The 15,326-nt window shown below is 35.3% G+C and overlaps 1 protein-coding gene across 12 annotated transcripts in view; it reads right to left on the bottom strand.

The window, feature by feature from the left end:
• The window catches only part of ESRRG (estrogen related receptor gamma), a 654,513-nt gene that overhangs the window by 237,685 nt on the left and 401,502 nt on the right, over positions 1 to 15,326 (bottom strand). For 2 of the 12 annotated variants that reach the window (XM_037823723.1, XM_037823725.1), the window contains exon 1: positions 13,935 to 14,191. The exons of 8 other annotated variants lie outside the window; for them this stretch is intronic. In XM_037823723.1, the coding sequence (XP_037679651.1) occupies positions 13,935 to 13,990 (56 nt within the window). In that variant the 5' untranslated portion in view covers positions 13,991 to 14,191. Of the gene's footprint in view, positions 1 to 5,204; positions 5,232 to 13,930; positions 14,192 to 15,326 lie in introns of those variants that run through there. 2 more of the 12 variants (XM_037823741.1, XM_037823726.1) reach the window with 2 other exon arrangements.

The following is a 15,326-nucleotide window of genomic DNA, read 5'->3' as shown; positions in this document are numbered from 1 at the left end:
TGCATGTGTTGAAACAGTTAGTTAATGTGTGTATATACAAAACAATTTCTTTAATTGATTGAATTATTTCCTTATTTCAAACCCATTCCTGGATGTGACCAAGTCCTGAAGTTTTAAAATACAATTTAGCTTAAACCTGATAATGAAACGGATATCTAAATTTTAATCTAATATTTGTATATACGACTACAATTAGTATAAAGAAGAGACACATTTTTAATACCACCTTTCTCTTTCCTAAACAAGATATTGACAATGCGACTCAGATGCGGTAAATTCAGTGCAATGCCCCATTTGCTAAACTCATGCAGTCCCCTAAAGTGACTATGCTTTTTCTTGTTGACTTTTTTGTTTACATGTAGGTAGTGCTTATTTTTTTAAAAACTATTTTATGTATAAATTCTAATGAAGTTACTTCTTTTACTTATTTGTGGTTTACCTACTATAATAAAAATATAAATTAAGTCACACAACTAAACACAAAAAATACCTCAGAATAAACCAACCAATGTTTTCAGAGTTGGGAAATGACAGCATATTGACTATCAACTTTTAATTTGTAAGCAAAAACATCTTAGCAATATTAATGTGTAATCCTGGTTCAAGATTCACCCAGACAATTTTTCATTTGTTCCTCCACCCCCACCTCTGGAAGTCTTCTAAGAATTTTCTACAGAAGTTTTGAGTTTATGGTTTAAAACAAAAAGGGAGGGAGAATGAGCACACGAAAGCTCACATGCCTTCCCTGCCCCTAAACAGAGCTATTTACATAGCCCATTGAACACTGTTTAGTAAACAAGCAGTGTACAGGACCAGAGTGGCTTCTATCTTCCAGTCCTGAGTCCTTTTAAAAGCAAACCAGGGGTTCTGTTTTTAGTACACACTTTGGTTCAGTGTTAATCCTGTTTTATGTTGTTCACACCTGCTGCTGACTAGCAGCCTGCTGATGGGCTGGGGCTCATGCTGCTTGGAGAAATCCCACGAACTGAGAAGCTGGACAAAAGCTACTGTACAGAGCTGGAAACAAAGCCTGATTAGGGTGCAGAATACAGAGTAGCAGACCCCACCAAATCTTTCCTCTCATTTTCAAATAAGGCTCCAGTGTCCAAAGTTTGCCACCCAACAATAAATGCATCTCTTGTCCTTTTTTTCAGAAATGAAACTTTCCTTGAAACATTTATATTTTTCAGCTTTTTGTGTCTTTTGGTAAAACTGATACAAATACAGAAAAAAATGAAAGGCTGTTTTAATAAGGTGTATATACCAGATACTGCTTTGTGTCCTTAGCAAAAGAATCTGTACTTAAACATAAGTAATTTAAAATACCCTATAGCTAACCTCTCTATTCACAGACTTTTTACATATAAAACAGAGAAAAAATAACTCTACCGTCAGTGGCCACAGTGTCACCAGGACAATGACTTCTATGCTAAGACACCTCTCCCCCTGCACTGCATGTGCCTAATAGACAACATCAAAAGAAATGATTTCTTTTTTGATCTTAGTACCAGCGATAAATCAAATTCAGTGCCACAGACAGGGGGGAAATGCACAACTAAGGGAAAACTCCAAGACTGACAGTGGGACCAGTCAGAGGCATTTGCTCAATCAAGTTCCACTAAATGATGTCCCCCCTCCTTCTCCCCAAACCAAGATGTAAGTTGTCGTGCGCTTACCCAGAGCAAGAAAAACTTACCCAGTCCTGATGTGACCCTATGTCAAGATGCACTTTGTGCTGACATTTCCAGCAGCGGCACTGGAACATCCTGCCCCCCTCTTACCTACAGACAGAGCCAATTCTCTTCCTATCTGGGAGCCAGATTCTGCCCACAGGTAGGCACAGAAAGCTACCATTGGCCAGCACAGCACAGCTCCTATATAAGCTGCACATCTGGGGGGTCAAATGGTAGCTTTGGGATCATTTTATTACACCTCCTAAAGTACCTTTCCTAACTGCAATAGCCAATAAAGCATCGCCGGCTCCACTGCCAACTCGGGGAGTTCACATCTGCCTAATCTGTGCACAGATTTAATGGAGCACAGTTTTAATACTTCTCTGGGGGAAAGCACGAAAAGTGCTAACTAGCATATTAAGGTTCTTTTAACATGAATGTAGTCTTTGAGGTGGTGGTGTCTTTTTCCCAAACTTGCTTTCAAACTATTTATCCTTAGCAATGTGCTCTTTTTTTTGGGGGGGGGGGGGGTTGTCGGTGCTTGTTTGCTAATAAGACAAGGCTACTATTCTCTGGCTTGCAGCATGGTCTTCCTCAGCAGATGAAAAATTTACACAGATTCTCAGATGCAGCTTAGCTACAACAGGAGAGATGCCAGAAAAATGCATACATTTCCAATGTGTACAATACCTGACAACTCTCTAACAGTGTTAGAAAAATTATAGTTGCAAAAAATGATATAATATACGTGCCATCATTGGAATTCACAGGTCCCCTATATTCTGATACAGCCATCAAAAAATAAGAAAACAGTTGTCACTTTCAATTTGTTTATGTAATATGAGCAGTATAGAAATAAATTCAATTATTATGTTGAACCATATGAAACTGCAGACATTTGACCAATTTTGACCTGTTAAAACAGCAATTTCATATGGTTCAATGTAATATAATTAGAATTCTGTACCTCAGTTTCATGCAGAAACTCTCAGGTTTCTTGGGGACTTTCATGATTCAAAACTTGACTTTCTTACTGATTTTCTCTCAGAAAGCCAACTTCAGTTAGTTTGTTTCTTCATTAATACCAAAATGAGAGCATTTTATTTAATTAAGTATATTTTAAGATGAACCTTTTAAAATTTGGGGTAGTGAAAATTTCACTGGAAACCCAGTTTTGCTGTAAAAGAATATTTACATATTCAATGGAGTGTTTACTATAAGGCTCACCTTTTTGAAGACAACTTGGCAATACCACGTCATGTAGGAGCAAATGCTTCATTCCAAGTGTCAAGACTGCACATGGAAGGGATATGATGGGAAATACTACCCCTGAGGTATAAGCCTGAAGGACTTGAAACATCGGTGATTGTTTTTCCAGCAACTTTGTAAGTTTGCTAGGGACAGTAAGATTTAAGTGTATCAGCAGTAGTAGCGGCTTTCAGATCTTTGGTCTTTAGTGTTTTGCATGTAGTGTTGGCGACATGATGAATACCCTCAGATAAAAAGGAAAAACCAGTAAGAAGTGCTGTGCTTGATCAAGGTGCTCTACCTGCGGCTGCCTTCCAGGGCTGCTCCTAAGCATGCCCACTTTTGAAGAAAGTTAAGACCATCTTATTTTGATTACAGTACTTTCCTCAGGCAGAAATTTTTATTTCAGTTTGAATCTTAAACCATTACATTTCCAGTGATGCATTTTTATGTTTACAATTGACATCTTCATAAAAGAATGAAACCTTTGAGCAACAGCTCAAAAGCATGAAGGTTGCCTGCAGTAAGTACTTAAATTGTTTTACACCTAAATGGAGCCCAGTTGTTTTTAGTTAAAATTTAATAAACCTTAAACTGATGACCTTTCTTCCACTGGAAGGCCCAGAGTTGCAAAAACGAACTTTCCAATGAAATATATTTTAAGGAACTAGTGCTGAACAAAGGGCTATTTAAAGCTGAACGCTTTGTCAATTTATCAGCTTGTGAACATTCTGTTCCTGAATTCCCCACTGCTGCTGGATGTATAGAACGGTGGTGCCTTGCTTAATCAAATACTATTGATTCGAGTGTGTCACAGTGATCTCATTGAGAGTAATCAATAGTAATCCAAAATCAATCAATTTGCTCTTGCACTATCATTTATCAAATCTGAATATGCCAAATTATTTGTAGGCATCAAATTGCAAAGAAAAGAAAATGGTAGAACTGGGAAAGTTAATGGCTTATGTTAAAGAGCAAAACCAATACCTCCTTTTTAAAGGGGAGATACCTTAAAATGAACTATTACTTGGACGGATACATTTATCTTCTCATCAAGGTATCCTAAATTTATAATTAATCTCATTCAATTCCTGCGAAAAAATAAAATTTCTTGTATGGGAATGTGCTGTTCAGCAGAGGTTATGATATACACTTACAGAGAGATTCCTGAACTTAGTTAACCACAAACAGCACACCAGCATCTTAGGAACCTGATAAGCTAAATTTCAAATGCCTGTCACCCATCTGCTGGACAACAAGGAGACTAGACTGGCATAGGACATAACTGCATCTTCTAATATTAGAAGTGATGTTTAATAGAATTGGAGTGAAAAAGGGAATACTTAATTTCTCCAGAGAATGTGCAGCATAGATGAACTTGCTTATCAAAGAAGCTGCTGTTGATGCTGAAGGTTCCTTTATCAACATATTCACCTGTAATTTAGTCAAGGTAATAAATCCTTCTATTCATTACAGCACACTCAAAAGCACCCTACTATTTAACTTGAATGAAAAAAGGCATGGAGTGTCTAAAACATTTACTTTTGCTAATGTAAAAGTGCTGGCATTTTACTTCATTCCCGATAAGCCGGTGCCAGTAGAAGTGATTATTCTTTTCTTATTCAAAGCCTATCAGCATTTCAAAAAGCTCTCTCAATCTTATCAGGTGTATGAACAGCACGGTTATTGAAAACAGTTTGTACTGCTCCTCTCTCTTTCTGCCAAGCGATCTGATAAACCCCCAACTAACTAACTGTATTTACACACAATCAAACATAAGTTGTATCTTCCATGCACTGTGGCCAGATTCCAGTTTGCCATAGGTTTTTCTGCTGTGACATTAACTTAACAAAAATGTCAGCAGTGAGTACCCCAAACTGACAAGAATCAAGAAAACACTATTAAAGCACTCAACTAGAATGCACGACAAACAGAAACAAAAGAAAAACAAATATGAAAAGTTGTGGCAAGCTCTTCAGAATTTAGGGGAAAATAAAATGCACTACATATGCAAATATGTACGAGTTACACTCACTTACCTTTTGCCAAAGTAAGTGATCCTTTAGAGCAAACCAGATGAACAGAAAACAGAAATTTAAAATAAAAAAAAAAAAAATAAAACGCTACTGGTGAGGTTGAGGGGGTAAGGTATGTGCACAGGAAAGGTTTGTTTTAGAACTGAACAGACATTTCCCCCCCACATTTCAGGTTATCTTAACGTGGAGGCAGAGAGGTTCTATAATGTAAGCAAAGTAAGACAAAGGACGGTATCACCAAACTTACCCCATAAATTGAAGACAAGATAGAAAGCAAGGCTGTCACATATGGTGACCACATTCTCAGGATAGAGTTTCCAATCATTAAAACCCTCATAAATGCTCTAGACATTAAAGTTTTGTTCACTATAAGGAAATAAAGAAATAAAAAATACAATTTGAGTTTTTAACCTCTGATTATTTTTCTTTATTCTTCAGACTTAACCAACTGTACAGCTCAGTATAAATGTATTAAAAAGAAATCATCATCCAGACTTACAAATAGATGACATGCTCTGTTTCAATTAAAAAAAAAAAAAAAAAAGCTTAAACCGATTCACGGTTCATACTAATTGAAAGACACATCTAATCATTTATTGACAGTACTTTAGAGAATGAAAGACAACAATAACATTTCTAGAATGTAAAGGTAATCTGAAATTTACTTGAACAACTGAAGAACCACAAATTCCTGTCCCTAGGAGAGACTCTCTGCTTGAGCTTCTGTGCGTAAATTGTCCATTTGTTCTTCACTTCCCTTTGCTGGATGGCTGGGAGAGAAGGGGAGAAGGCAGCCACATGCTACCACCTGAGCCCAACTCCTGCTTCTGTCTAGACTCCAAGAACATAGTGAGCCTTCCCCTGGACGTGTAGGAGAATACGATGAATTCGCCAAGTGTGAAGTGCAGTACAATTCAGCTGATGGTGGCTTTTCCATCTGTGACATAATGGTCCTGTGACTGATGAGGCAGGTGCCATGCAAGTCTATGGCTAACAGTGATGCTGCTGTCATTTCACAGGACTCAGCACCAACTGTATACAGTCGCTCTCTCACAGGAAAATGACATGGTTCTCATCAGCCATATATCATATGTATGTTTCCCTTTCCCTGGTCATGAACAGGTTGGCTAAGGATATAATATTCCTCCTCAAAAGATTTGATCTGTTTTAATAGGTTAATAGCTGTGAAGAAAGCATTTCCAGAGTATTATTTTACTTATGCAGAAATGAATACAATTTACCATGATTATCTTATGTTTTGGGAGAAGCTAAACTACCAGCACAATTTTGAATTATGGAGGGCAAAGGGCAATTGACTGGACAACCTCAAATTTGAATTTTTTCCCCTTAAATAATTATCTCAATCTTTTTCAGTTCTCATATTATCTGTTATTTTTGTTAATTCTGAGTATGATTTCAGGTACATGATCAATGGGCTTTACTATTCTTTTCAAAGCAAAATTAATTCTTAAAAATACTGTTACATATTAATTGCCTTAAAAGGGATGGCTTTAAAACATTTTAACTCACTGTGAGTATTGGAAGGAGAGTAAATATATTTATTTAATAAGTCCATTGTTTAAATTCTCAAACACCATCAAAAATTAGTAAAACCTTTCTGGAGTAGATGAAAAAGGAATTACCATATACAAAGATATCATTCTGGTGATAGAGGAGAAAAAAGGAATTAAATACATTTCTGCCTTTCTGTGTACAAGTTTTCAAATCACTTTTTTCAGTTGCATTTTTTTTCCTGTTAAATAGCCACACAAAAAGAAAGCACAAGATTTTTTGCTTTTCCAGAAAATGTATGCAAAGTACAACAAAAAGAAATGCTCCCTCTTAACAGTGAATTTCTCAAAATCCTTCTGTTTCTCCACTTCTTTAAATCTTTATGTACTTCACACATAAGAGCAACTGAAGTTCACCATTTCAGAGACTTTTAAAAATCCCTTTACTTCCAAGGGAGTAGAATGACTTGAATGAACTTAAGGGAGACTCTCTTTTTTAGCCTCGGTTATTATCTATGCTATCCGGATTCAACAGTTAAGACTTTTAAAGAGGACTAAGCAATCAAGCTGGTTTTCATTACACTCATACCAGCCAACAATTTCTGACATGATATGAGAATTTATTGGTAGCTTTCCTTTTATTTAGTATCAACTTAACCAACTATTTGCAGAGAAAGTGCACAATGAAGCAAAGTTAAATTGACATATCTGTGATATACCTGACAGCCCTCAGTATGCCCAATATTAATTTGTTTTCTTTGGATAGGTAAGTGCTGCCAAAGCATATTACACATAGTGTGTACTTCCCATCAAAATGATGAAAAGTATATATGCAATTCTTTTTTGTTCAAAGCAACAAGAAAAGGGACAGAGGAATGTATATGACAAAGACTGCCTTTTATAATTCAAATATAAATTTACTTTCAAGTTCTTTTTTACAATGCCATCTAGTCCTTAGGAGAGCTCCCCATGAGTTGATCACTTTAATAAGTGCTTAATAGATTTTAAATGTCAAAAGCTAGTGTTTTCATTCACTATATTGTATAAAAGAATTCCATATAGCCATAGGTTGTATTTCTAAAGGCTAGTCTTGCATGTTATATATCTACATTCAAATGCACATATAGATCTATGTCAGCATATTGAAATGGACTTTAATTGACTAGCAAGCAGCCAATTTCTTTAAAACTGTACCTTCTCTCTTATTGCTTTGCCTTACCTTGTTACTTTCCAAATATACGCACATTGCCATAAATTAAAGATGGCATAACATTTGAAGAAATCAAATATAAAGACCAATTTTCCTCCAAACACATTTAAATATTTTTTCTAAGTTAAAATGTGAGGATGTATGTATGTACAAACACATATGCAACACAGAGAGAATCTAAATCCTCTCAATTCAATGGTTTTGTATGAGTAATTAAAAAATACATTTGGAAAATACTGAGAAATATTATTCAAAGCAGAGAGAAAGAAACATCTGGCACTTCTGGAAAGAAAAAGTACAGAAGAAAGATGTGTTTGCTAAAATTCTGAATGGAAATTAATTTTATTAGCAGAGGTTCCTTAAACCATAGAAAGTATAAGTCTAAGATGAACTTGAAATAAGAATATAATGCCAGGTAAACCCTTCAAAAGGCAGAAGGCTGTCACAGCCCTCAGATAATAATGGAACTAACTTTAATCTGACGGATTGGCATAAAGAGGCAGTTAGCAAGTTTTTTTTTTTTTTTTTTAAACCACAGTAACATTAATTTTGTTAAAGTGTTATACAAACAAATAAAGGTAGGGAATGAATATTTAGGAACTTAAACAAGAAGATGAATTAGAACAAGAATTAGATATAAATAGCATTCGGTGAAATGTTTTCTCTCCATACTCATTCAGATGGATGGGGTAAATCACAGAATTCTAAATTTACCTCTTAGAATAATGTTAAATAATTCTGAAATCTATGATGTATTTTGTAGAAAAAATAATTCTTATTAATTTCATATATCTGCTGCTAGCAAAAAAAAAGCAAATGGTATGTTTATATAGCAAAGATAAAAGAAATTCATATTTTGCATTTATTTGAAAGCTATCATGGTTTATATTAAGATATATTTGTCAGGTCCAACTATAAAGAGAAGAACATAGCCAAAGGCTGATTCAAAATTGTTTCTTGGCTATAGGCCCAAACCATTAAATTATGTATTTAATATCAGTAATTTATTTCTTATTTTATAAATATTTATGATTTACCAGATATTTAATTTATGAATGCTAGTAATATTTTCTTTTAATCAGGCACAAATTTACTTATCAGGTTACCTGTTACCTGTATATTATACAGTAGCTAAACCTATTCAGTTTAACATCAGACCTGGTAAATATCTGAGATACTGATTCAAGGTTAAAATCATGCCTGGCAAAGATCTGACAAATAACTTATTAGAAAAATGTTTGAAATCCACTTTATTATACAAATGTGCATGAACCTTCTTAGCAGCATACCTATATTCTATGTGTGTACCTCTTCCCATATACATGTATATTTCACATATACACTATATATACACACAAACACATATCTGTATCCTATCAACTACTTTAGATTTTAAAGTACATGTGTATTTATTTATTTGTAACTGTATAGAACATGTATATCCACGTACTCATAGCTATGAAAATAATAGAAAATGGCAAAACATTCAAAACGTATTAAGAAGAATGTCAAGCGGCAGAGATGCTGGGTGTCATCCTTGCACTATCAAATATACACATAAGAATGACTGGAGAAAGAGAGGTTAAATATTTCACTGTCAGAGAATGTAGAGAACTGCAATTCATTTCTATCTTATGTGCTTTAGGACAATGACAATTTAATACAAGGCCAGTGGATGTAAAAGAGATAAAAACAGAACAAACTGGGGCAGTGTAATCACCGATTTTCTCCAGAGAGCTGGCTAGGGCCGCAGCTCATATACACTTATAACAGATCCACATTGTATTGTTTCTCTCTTCCATGAATTTACTATGAAGCAAAATTCAGAGCAAAGCTTATCTGCTGCAATGACATTAAACTTCCACCGAGATACCTTAAATGTTCTCTTCTTATTTCTAAATGCTTGATGGGTGAATCTAAAAAGTTTATTTGATATTAACTGGTTAAATAGATATCATTGCTATCAATTGCAACTTGTATGGCAAAGTATCAACCAGAAACACTGATTTTAATTTATTTTGTAAAATAATAACAAAACCTTCCGTGCTGAACATCACTTTACAAGTAAAACAAAGAAATATTTTGTATAGTCACTAGGCTAAAACAAATGTTGAAGAATTTTTCACAAGTAATATGGATTTGAATTTGGGCATTATGCCTACCTTCAAAAAGAACTGTCTTTTCTTTGTCTTTAGTTCATGGATGAGTGAGGTATTGTGAAAGTGTTGTTAAATAGAATCATAGAGAAGTTACCTGCCCTCTTTGATGAATAGCGCCATGTATCTAAAATTAATTGCAAAAGTATGGCCCGGCTAATGAGATGGTCCTTATCTTTTCTCAGCACAGGAAGCACAAGTATTTTTCTGCTGGCTCAATATTTTACAAAAATGCCTAAAGTGCTATTAACTAAGTAAAAACCTGATTAAAAAACCTTGAAGATACAGATTATCATAAATTCTAAGATCTAGAAATTTTGGAGTTAAAACTAGTTTACTGCATTATTTTATTTTTTAAGCTTTAATTCCTTTTCTTTTTCTACCTTGAAAAGAACAAAAACAATCTTTTCTCCCGTTTCTATTAGCATTTTTAAATGCTGAATTACAGTTACCATTCTTCATAAGATGGTTTATATATATGTATACACATACTATGGGTCAGATTAAATCAAAGCAATATATCAAAGGCCATCAATTTAGAATTTTTAAAAAGGACAATGATACCTTATTGGGGAGAAAAACACTGGAAAAATGATCATCCATGCAAGAGAATTAATGGATATCCACAAGGGCTTTGCTAATAACATGGGTTAATTACCGCTGCAACACACTAGGCTCAGTAAATAAAGCAGCAGTGCCATAAACACATTAAGATGGGAAACCATCACTATAAGAACAACCAGCCAACACAGTCACCCTTTCCTCTGCCCAGGGAATGGAAAGCTGTTTCCCAGACCTTTCTGCAAAATGAGGATTTTTTAAAACTTATCACCAAATTTGTAAAGGGTAAAACATATATATATATATATGTATATATATATATATATATATATATACTGACACAAAGGGCTAATGAAAAATGGGGTACCCATCATTTACTCACTACCCCCATTCAACATTTGTGCCATTGACTGAGGGACACTTTTTTTTCCTCCTTACTTCAAGGAGAAAATCTATGTTATACAATACACATTCTCTGGTTATCTCAACTACATATAGTTTGGGACAATTACAAGGGTTATCTAATTTTTAGAAAAACAGAAGTAATCTGTTAGTTTTAGTAGTGGGATGGGCAAGGTTACGAGACTCGACAGCTCAAGAACACTCACCCGTAAGTGCAGCTGGTTGTCACTTCCAACAATTTACAAAGAAATCATCTGCAAATCCCACCTACACTACCTACCTTTAAGGCTGCAGGTGTTTTCAACAGATTTATAGAGAAGAAACAGTAAGAAGTAATGTGAGCTCCAAGTCTGGAGTTTAAGTATCCCTCTAAGAAAAATAAACTTACAGTATCTGTTCATAGTTCTCAAATAATATCACCTCAAAAGTGACTTAGGCAAGCTCCTATCTTCCCTTAAAAGATAGCATTCACTCTGATTTAGGCTTCTGTTGTTGTACTGTCTAAAATTTTCCTTCTTGCTTATTTTTACCCTAAATATTTGACATTATAATATTACTTTTGGATAGTTGTATTTCAATTCAGTTTAGCTTTTAATAGGCACAGTTGAGGAAGAGAAGAAATCAAAATCCTGAAACAGAACAAGTAGATCATACAAAATAAAACTTACATAGCATCAAACAGGAGTCTTAAAACACTAATCTGTTTAATTTTAAATGTCTGAATTTCAACAATCTGGATGAAATTTACTAAACTATTCTCTCCTCATCTTGACTGTTTTGGAGTGTTTCAATTGCCTTTCCTTCTTCCAACAGCTGTGACAACTGTTAAAACAGTCAGTAAAATTAAGTCCGCTCTATAATCCTGTAGTCAATGTTACATTTTAATCAGAGGTTGAAAGGGATTCATGTGATGAGCACACTCATTTAGAATGATTAGACTGACACATATGTCAAAATGAGCAGATATATTCTTTTCATCTATTTATGCTATCAGCTATTACTGCTATTAAATGTGAAACAAGCTTTCAAGTATTATGTTCTTTAATGTGCTGGCACATTTCCTAAAATTAAAAAAAAAAAAAATACATGGTAATAGGTTAACATTTGAGGCTTTCATAATGGTGGTCAATAAATGGTACAAATAATTTCTCCAAAGCAGAAATTTTCCAATATTTTCCACTGAAGCTGCATAACTCTGGTTTCATTTCTATGCATACACACACGTGATGGGGTTTAACCCAGTACAATTACTATGAATATTAATAGCATGTATAAATTCTGTGGTTTATTAATTGAGACAGAGAGACAGATGTGTTGCTTAGCATTAGATCTTTCTGTCTGTCCAGTGAACCACATAACCATCAGAACTGCATCCAGACAATAAATCTGATTTTTTTTAAAAGATGACTTTTAATTGAGCCAAAAAGAAAGCTAGTTTGAATCTTGCGCCAAAGCCAAAAGGACATGTGCCCTCCTTTCACTTAAATGCATCTAACTTTAAGAGGCTTACCTAAACTAATTATTCAAATTAGCTATAAGAAGTTAAATTCAAGGAAACTACTTTAAAAAGAAGCCTCTGGAGGGTTTTTAAAGTTTGTTTGTTTATTTATTTATGAGAGGAAGTTCAGAATCTGGGTGAGTTCAGATCATGCATTCTTTCTGACATGAAGACATTTTAAACTCCCCAATTCTACAGCCCCAGGTGCACTAACCTTTAAACTACACTTGAGTGGACTGTCCTACCTTTGTTTATCATTTTTATTTTCACACATTTTAAGGTTATTTCTTCCTTCCCTTGAGTGCTTCAAACTGAGCCTTACAATCTTTCAGTTTCTCTTAAGTCCATCACTTGGCTAATATCGTCTGGGTGAGTGTGGATATGAGTATGTGTGTGTGTATTTGTGTACGGGTGCATATACACACACTCTCGTACACACACCAGCAGCCACTGAGACTGCAAGTCACTTTTCATCTCTTACTTAATTACAAAGCAATGCAATATGCAGTCACTAAGGACAGCTAGTGGACATCTACCTAAAATGCACTATCTCATCTTGTAGAGTTGGATATTTTCTTCACAATTTATAGAGAGAAATGTTTGCCAAGAGCACCCTTTTCAGAATTATAACAGTTGGTACTACTGTAATGTGAAAGCAAAGCAATATAACTGACTCAACAGAAAGAGGGATGACCCAGTGACAGCTCCTGTGATATACTAATATTTTATCTGAACAGTGGGCTGAAATTAAGTTTACGACCTACTCATTTACACAAGAATGCCTAATTTATTTCTCCTACCCCCTCACCCACTTCCCCTCACCTTTAGTCATCTAAATATGTATTTCCTTGTGCATAAAGATTTCATACATACGAATTAAACTGCATATAAGAACGAAAATTCTTTTCTATATTTTCTGGACATGATACATTAAACAAATCCACAATCTCAGCATTATCTATTTAAGAGGAAATTTTTTAAGTCAGTACTGTTGCTTTAGTTTTCTCCCCTTAAATATTTATAATGTGTGAAAATTTCATATTACTTAATGGGCTGATTTGTCAGTTAAGTGCTGACTTAATGCTAACCATGCAAATGACATTATTCTAGCCCTGAATTACATAGGGCTAGTTTTTAAATTGTTCTCTGAAGGAGAATTAGTAAATGTGCAATTTTGCCTCTAACTCTGCGCGGTAAGAAATAACAGGGAGCTGAAAATATCTGTCAAACTGCAAATACATAAGAGGCACTCAGTAGTATAAATCATTCTGAATATTGTATTTTAAAACATCTTTCCTTGGGAAAATGGGTCCTAGTAAAAGATGCATTTTAACAGTTCACTAAGCATTTGTGCCAAGTGCCTATTCTTAGCACCTGAATAAGTGACTGTCACACAGCTGTTTTACTGACAGTCACTGAGCTTTGCCTCAAAGGTAACATTGTAGTCAGAGAACAATTCTCGACTTACTGAATTAGGAGATCAACCTCAACACAAAAGGCACAAGACAGACACAAACAAGCACTCTTGCACTCAAAATACCCAGGGTATTACCTGAATCAGTGTGCAAAGACACATTGGTCCACCCCCACTCCCGCAACCCCACGCCGAGTTTAAAAAGGAAAGAAAAAAGGTACCTACTCTTCCTCGTAGTGCAGGGAAAAAGATTCAGGAAGGCAAAGTTCTACCGAATCCATGTGCGACCGGCAACCATTATTTGTGCACCCCAGCTATAAATCAAAGTTTCCTTGACAGAGCACAGTGCAATTAACACAAATGTTCTCCTAGTGACAAGCCTATAGGCACAGCCAGTTGGGACCAAAGCTCTCACACTCTCCTAATCAAGGACTTAAAGCCCCGATTGGAGCTTATTAATATGAAGTAGGGCTTTACATATGCAGTCCCACCGGCCCAGCCGCGCAGCCGATTGGGGGGCCTCTGCCCAATCAGGAGGGAGGCGACGGCAGGCTGCACCGAGCGAGAGGAGACCGGCAGGTAGGCAGGGTGCAGAGAACCGAAAGGGACTGAAAACAGAGTGAGCAGAGAAAAAGAGCGAGGACGAGAGAGATTTAAACGCTCCCAATAGATACTGCTCTCCTTTTTTTCCCCCTGGGAAGCTACAAAAGAAACACAACTAATTTAACTCTCTAAGCACTGGAGGGATTTGTGTTTGGTTTTTAACCTAAGATATATTTTGCCTTGAGAAGAAGTCACGCAGACTCAGTTAATTTGGGAAAGGCTTCTGCGGAAGGTAGAGAATTAAGTTTGTCCTGCCGTTGTCTGTTTTATTACACTGTGAGCCACTTCTTATTTAGTGCTGTACTTTCTCATTTATTCGTAATCATGCCTCTCCCTGTTTCCCTGGTATATATGCTAAGCATTTAAAAAATCAAAGACATTCTTTTAAATTGTTCGGGCATGTGAACTGGGATCGTCATCTTTGCCTCAGTTTTACACAAGTACAGAGGAGGAAATAGTGCACCAATACAATTTAAGAGAATGTCTATGTAAATTTTACGTGTAAACATTTCTATACCTGCTACTGTCCCTTTACATATAGATATACAATACATAGCTTTTCTAAACAAAGGTAAACAGCTGCAAGACAAATGGGCTTCTCCAGTTTCAGGGTGGGAGACAGGGCTGTAGAATAAATAGTCCAGTTAAATCCATCTCAATGCATTTTAACAAGATAAAGACTTCATTTTGAGGATTGACCATTGCTAAACAATGCACTAAAAGTGCTCTTCATTATATGCTTATTTCAATGCACATTTCCAAACTGGGAGACGGATACAAATACAAACGATTTTATCTGATACATCCACCTTTCAAATAAAATGCAATGAACCTATTTGTTTCTATACATAACACACCCTACATGCTTCAATCAACCCAGAAACACTTTGTAAATCATCACGCAGTCATGTCACTATAAGAACTAGTTCAAACAGAAAATAATTTATAAAACTAGGAATTCTCCATAAAAAGTGTTAAAAAAAAAAAAACAAGGGTATAAGAGAAGTGTGTTTA

This window comes from Choloepus didactylus, chromosome 2 (genome assembly GCF_015220235.1).
Source record: "Choloepus didactylus isolate mChoDid1 chromosome 2, mChoDid1.pri, whole genome shotgun sequence".
Taxonomy (NCBI): Eukaryota; Metazoa; Chordata; class Mammalia; order Pilosa; family Megalonychidae; genus Choloepus; species Choloepus didactylus.
The sequence above is the reverse complement of the archived record's forward strand: the minus strand, read 5'-3'. Positions and strand labels throughout refer to the sequence as shown.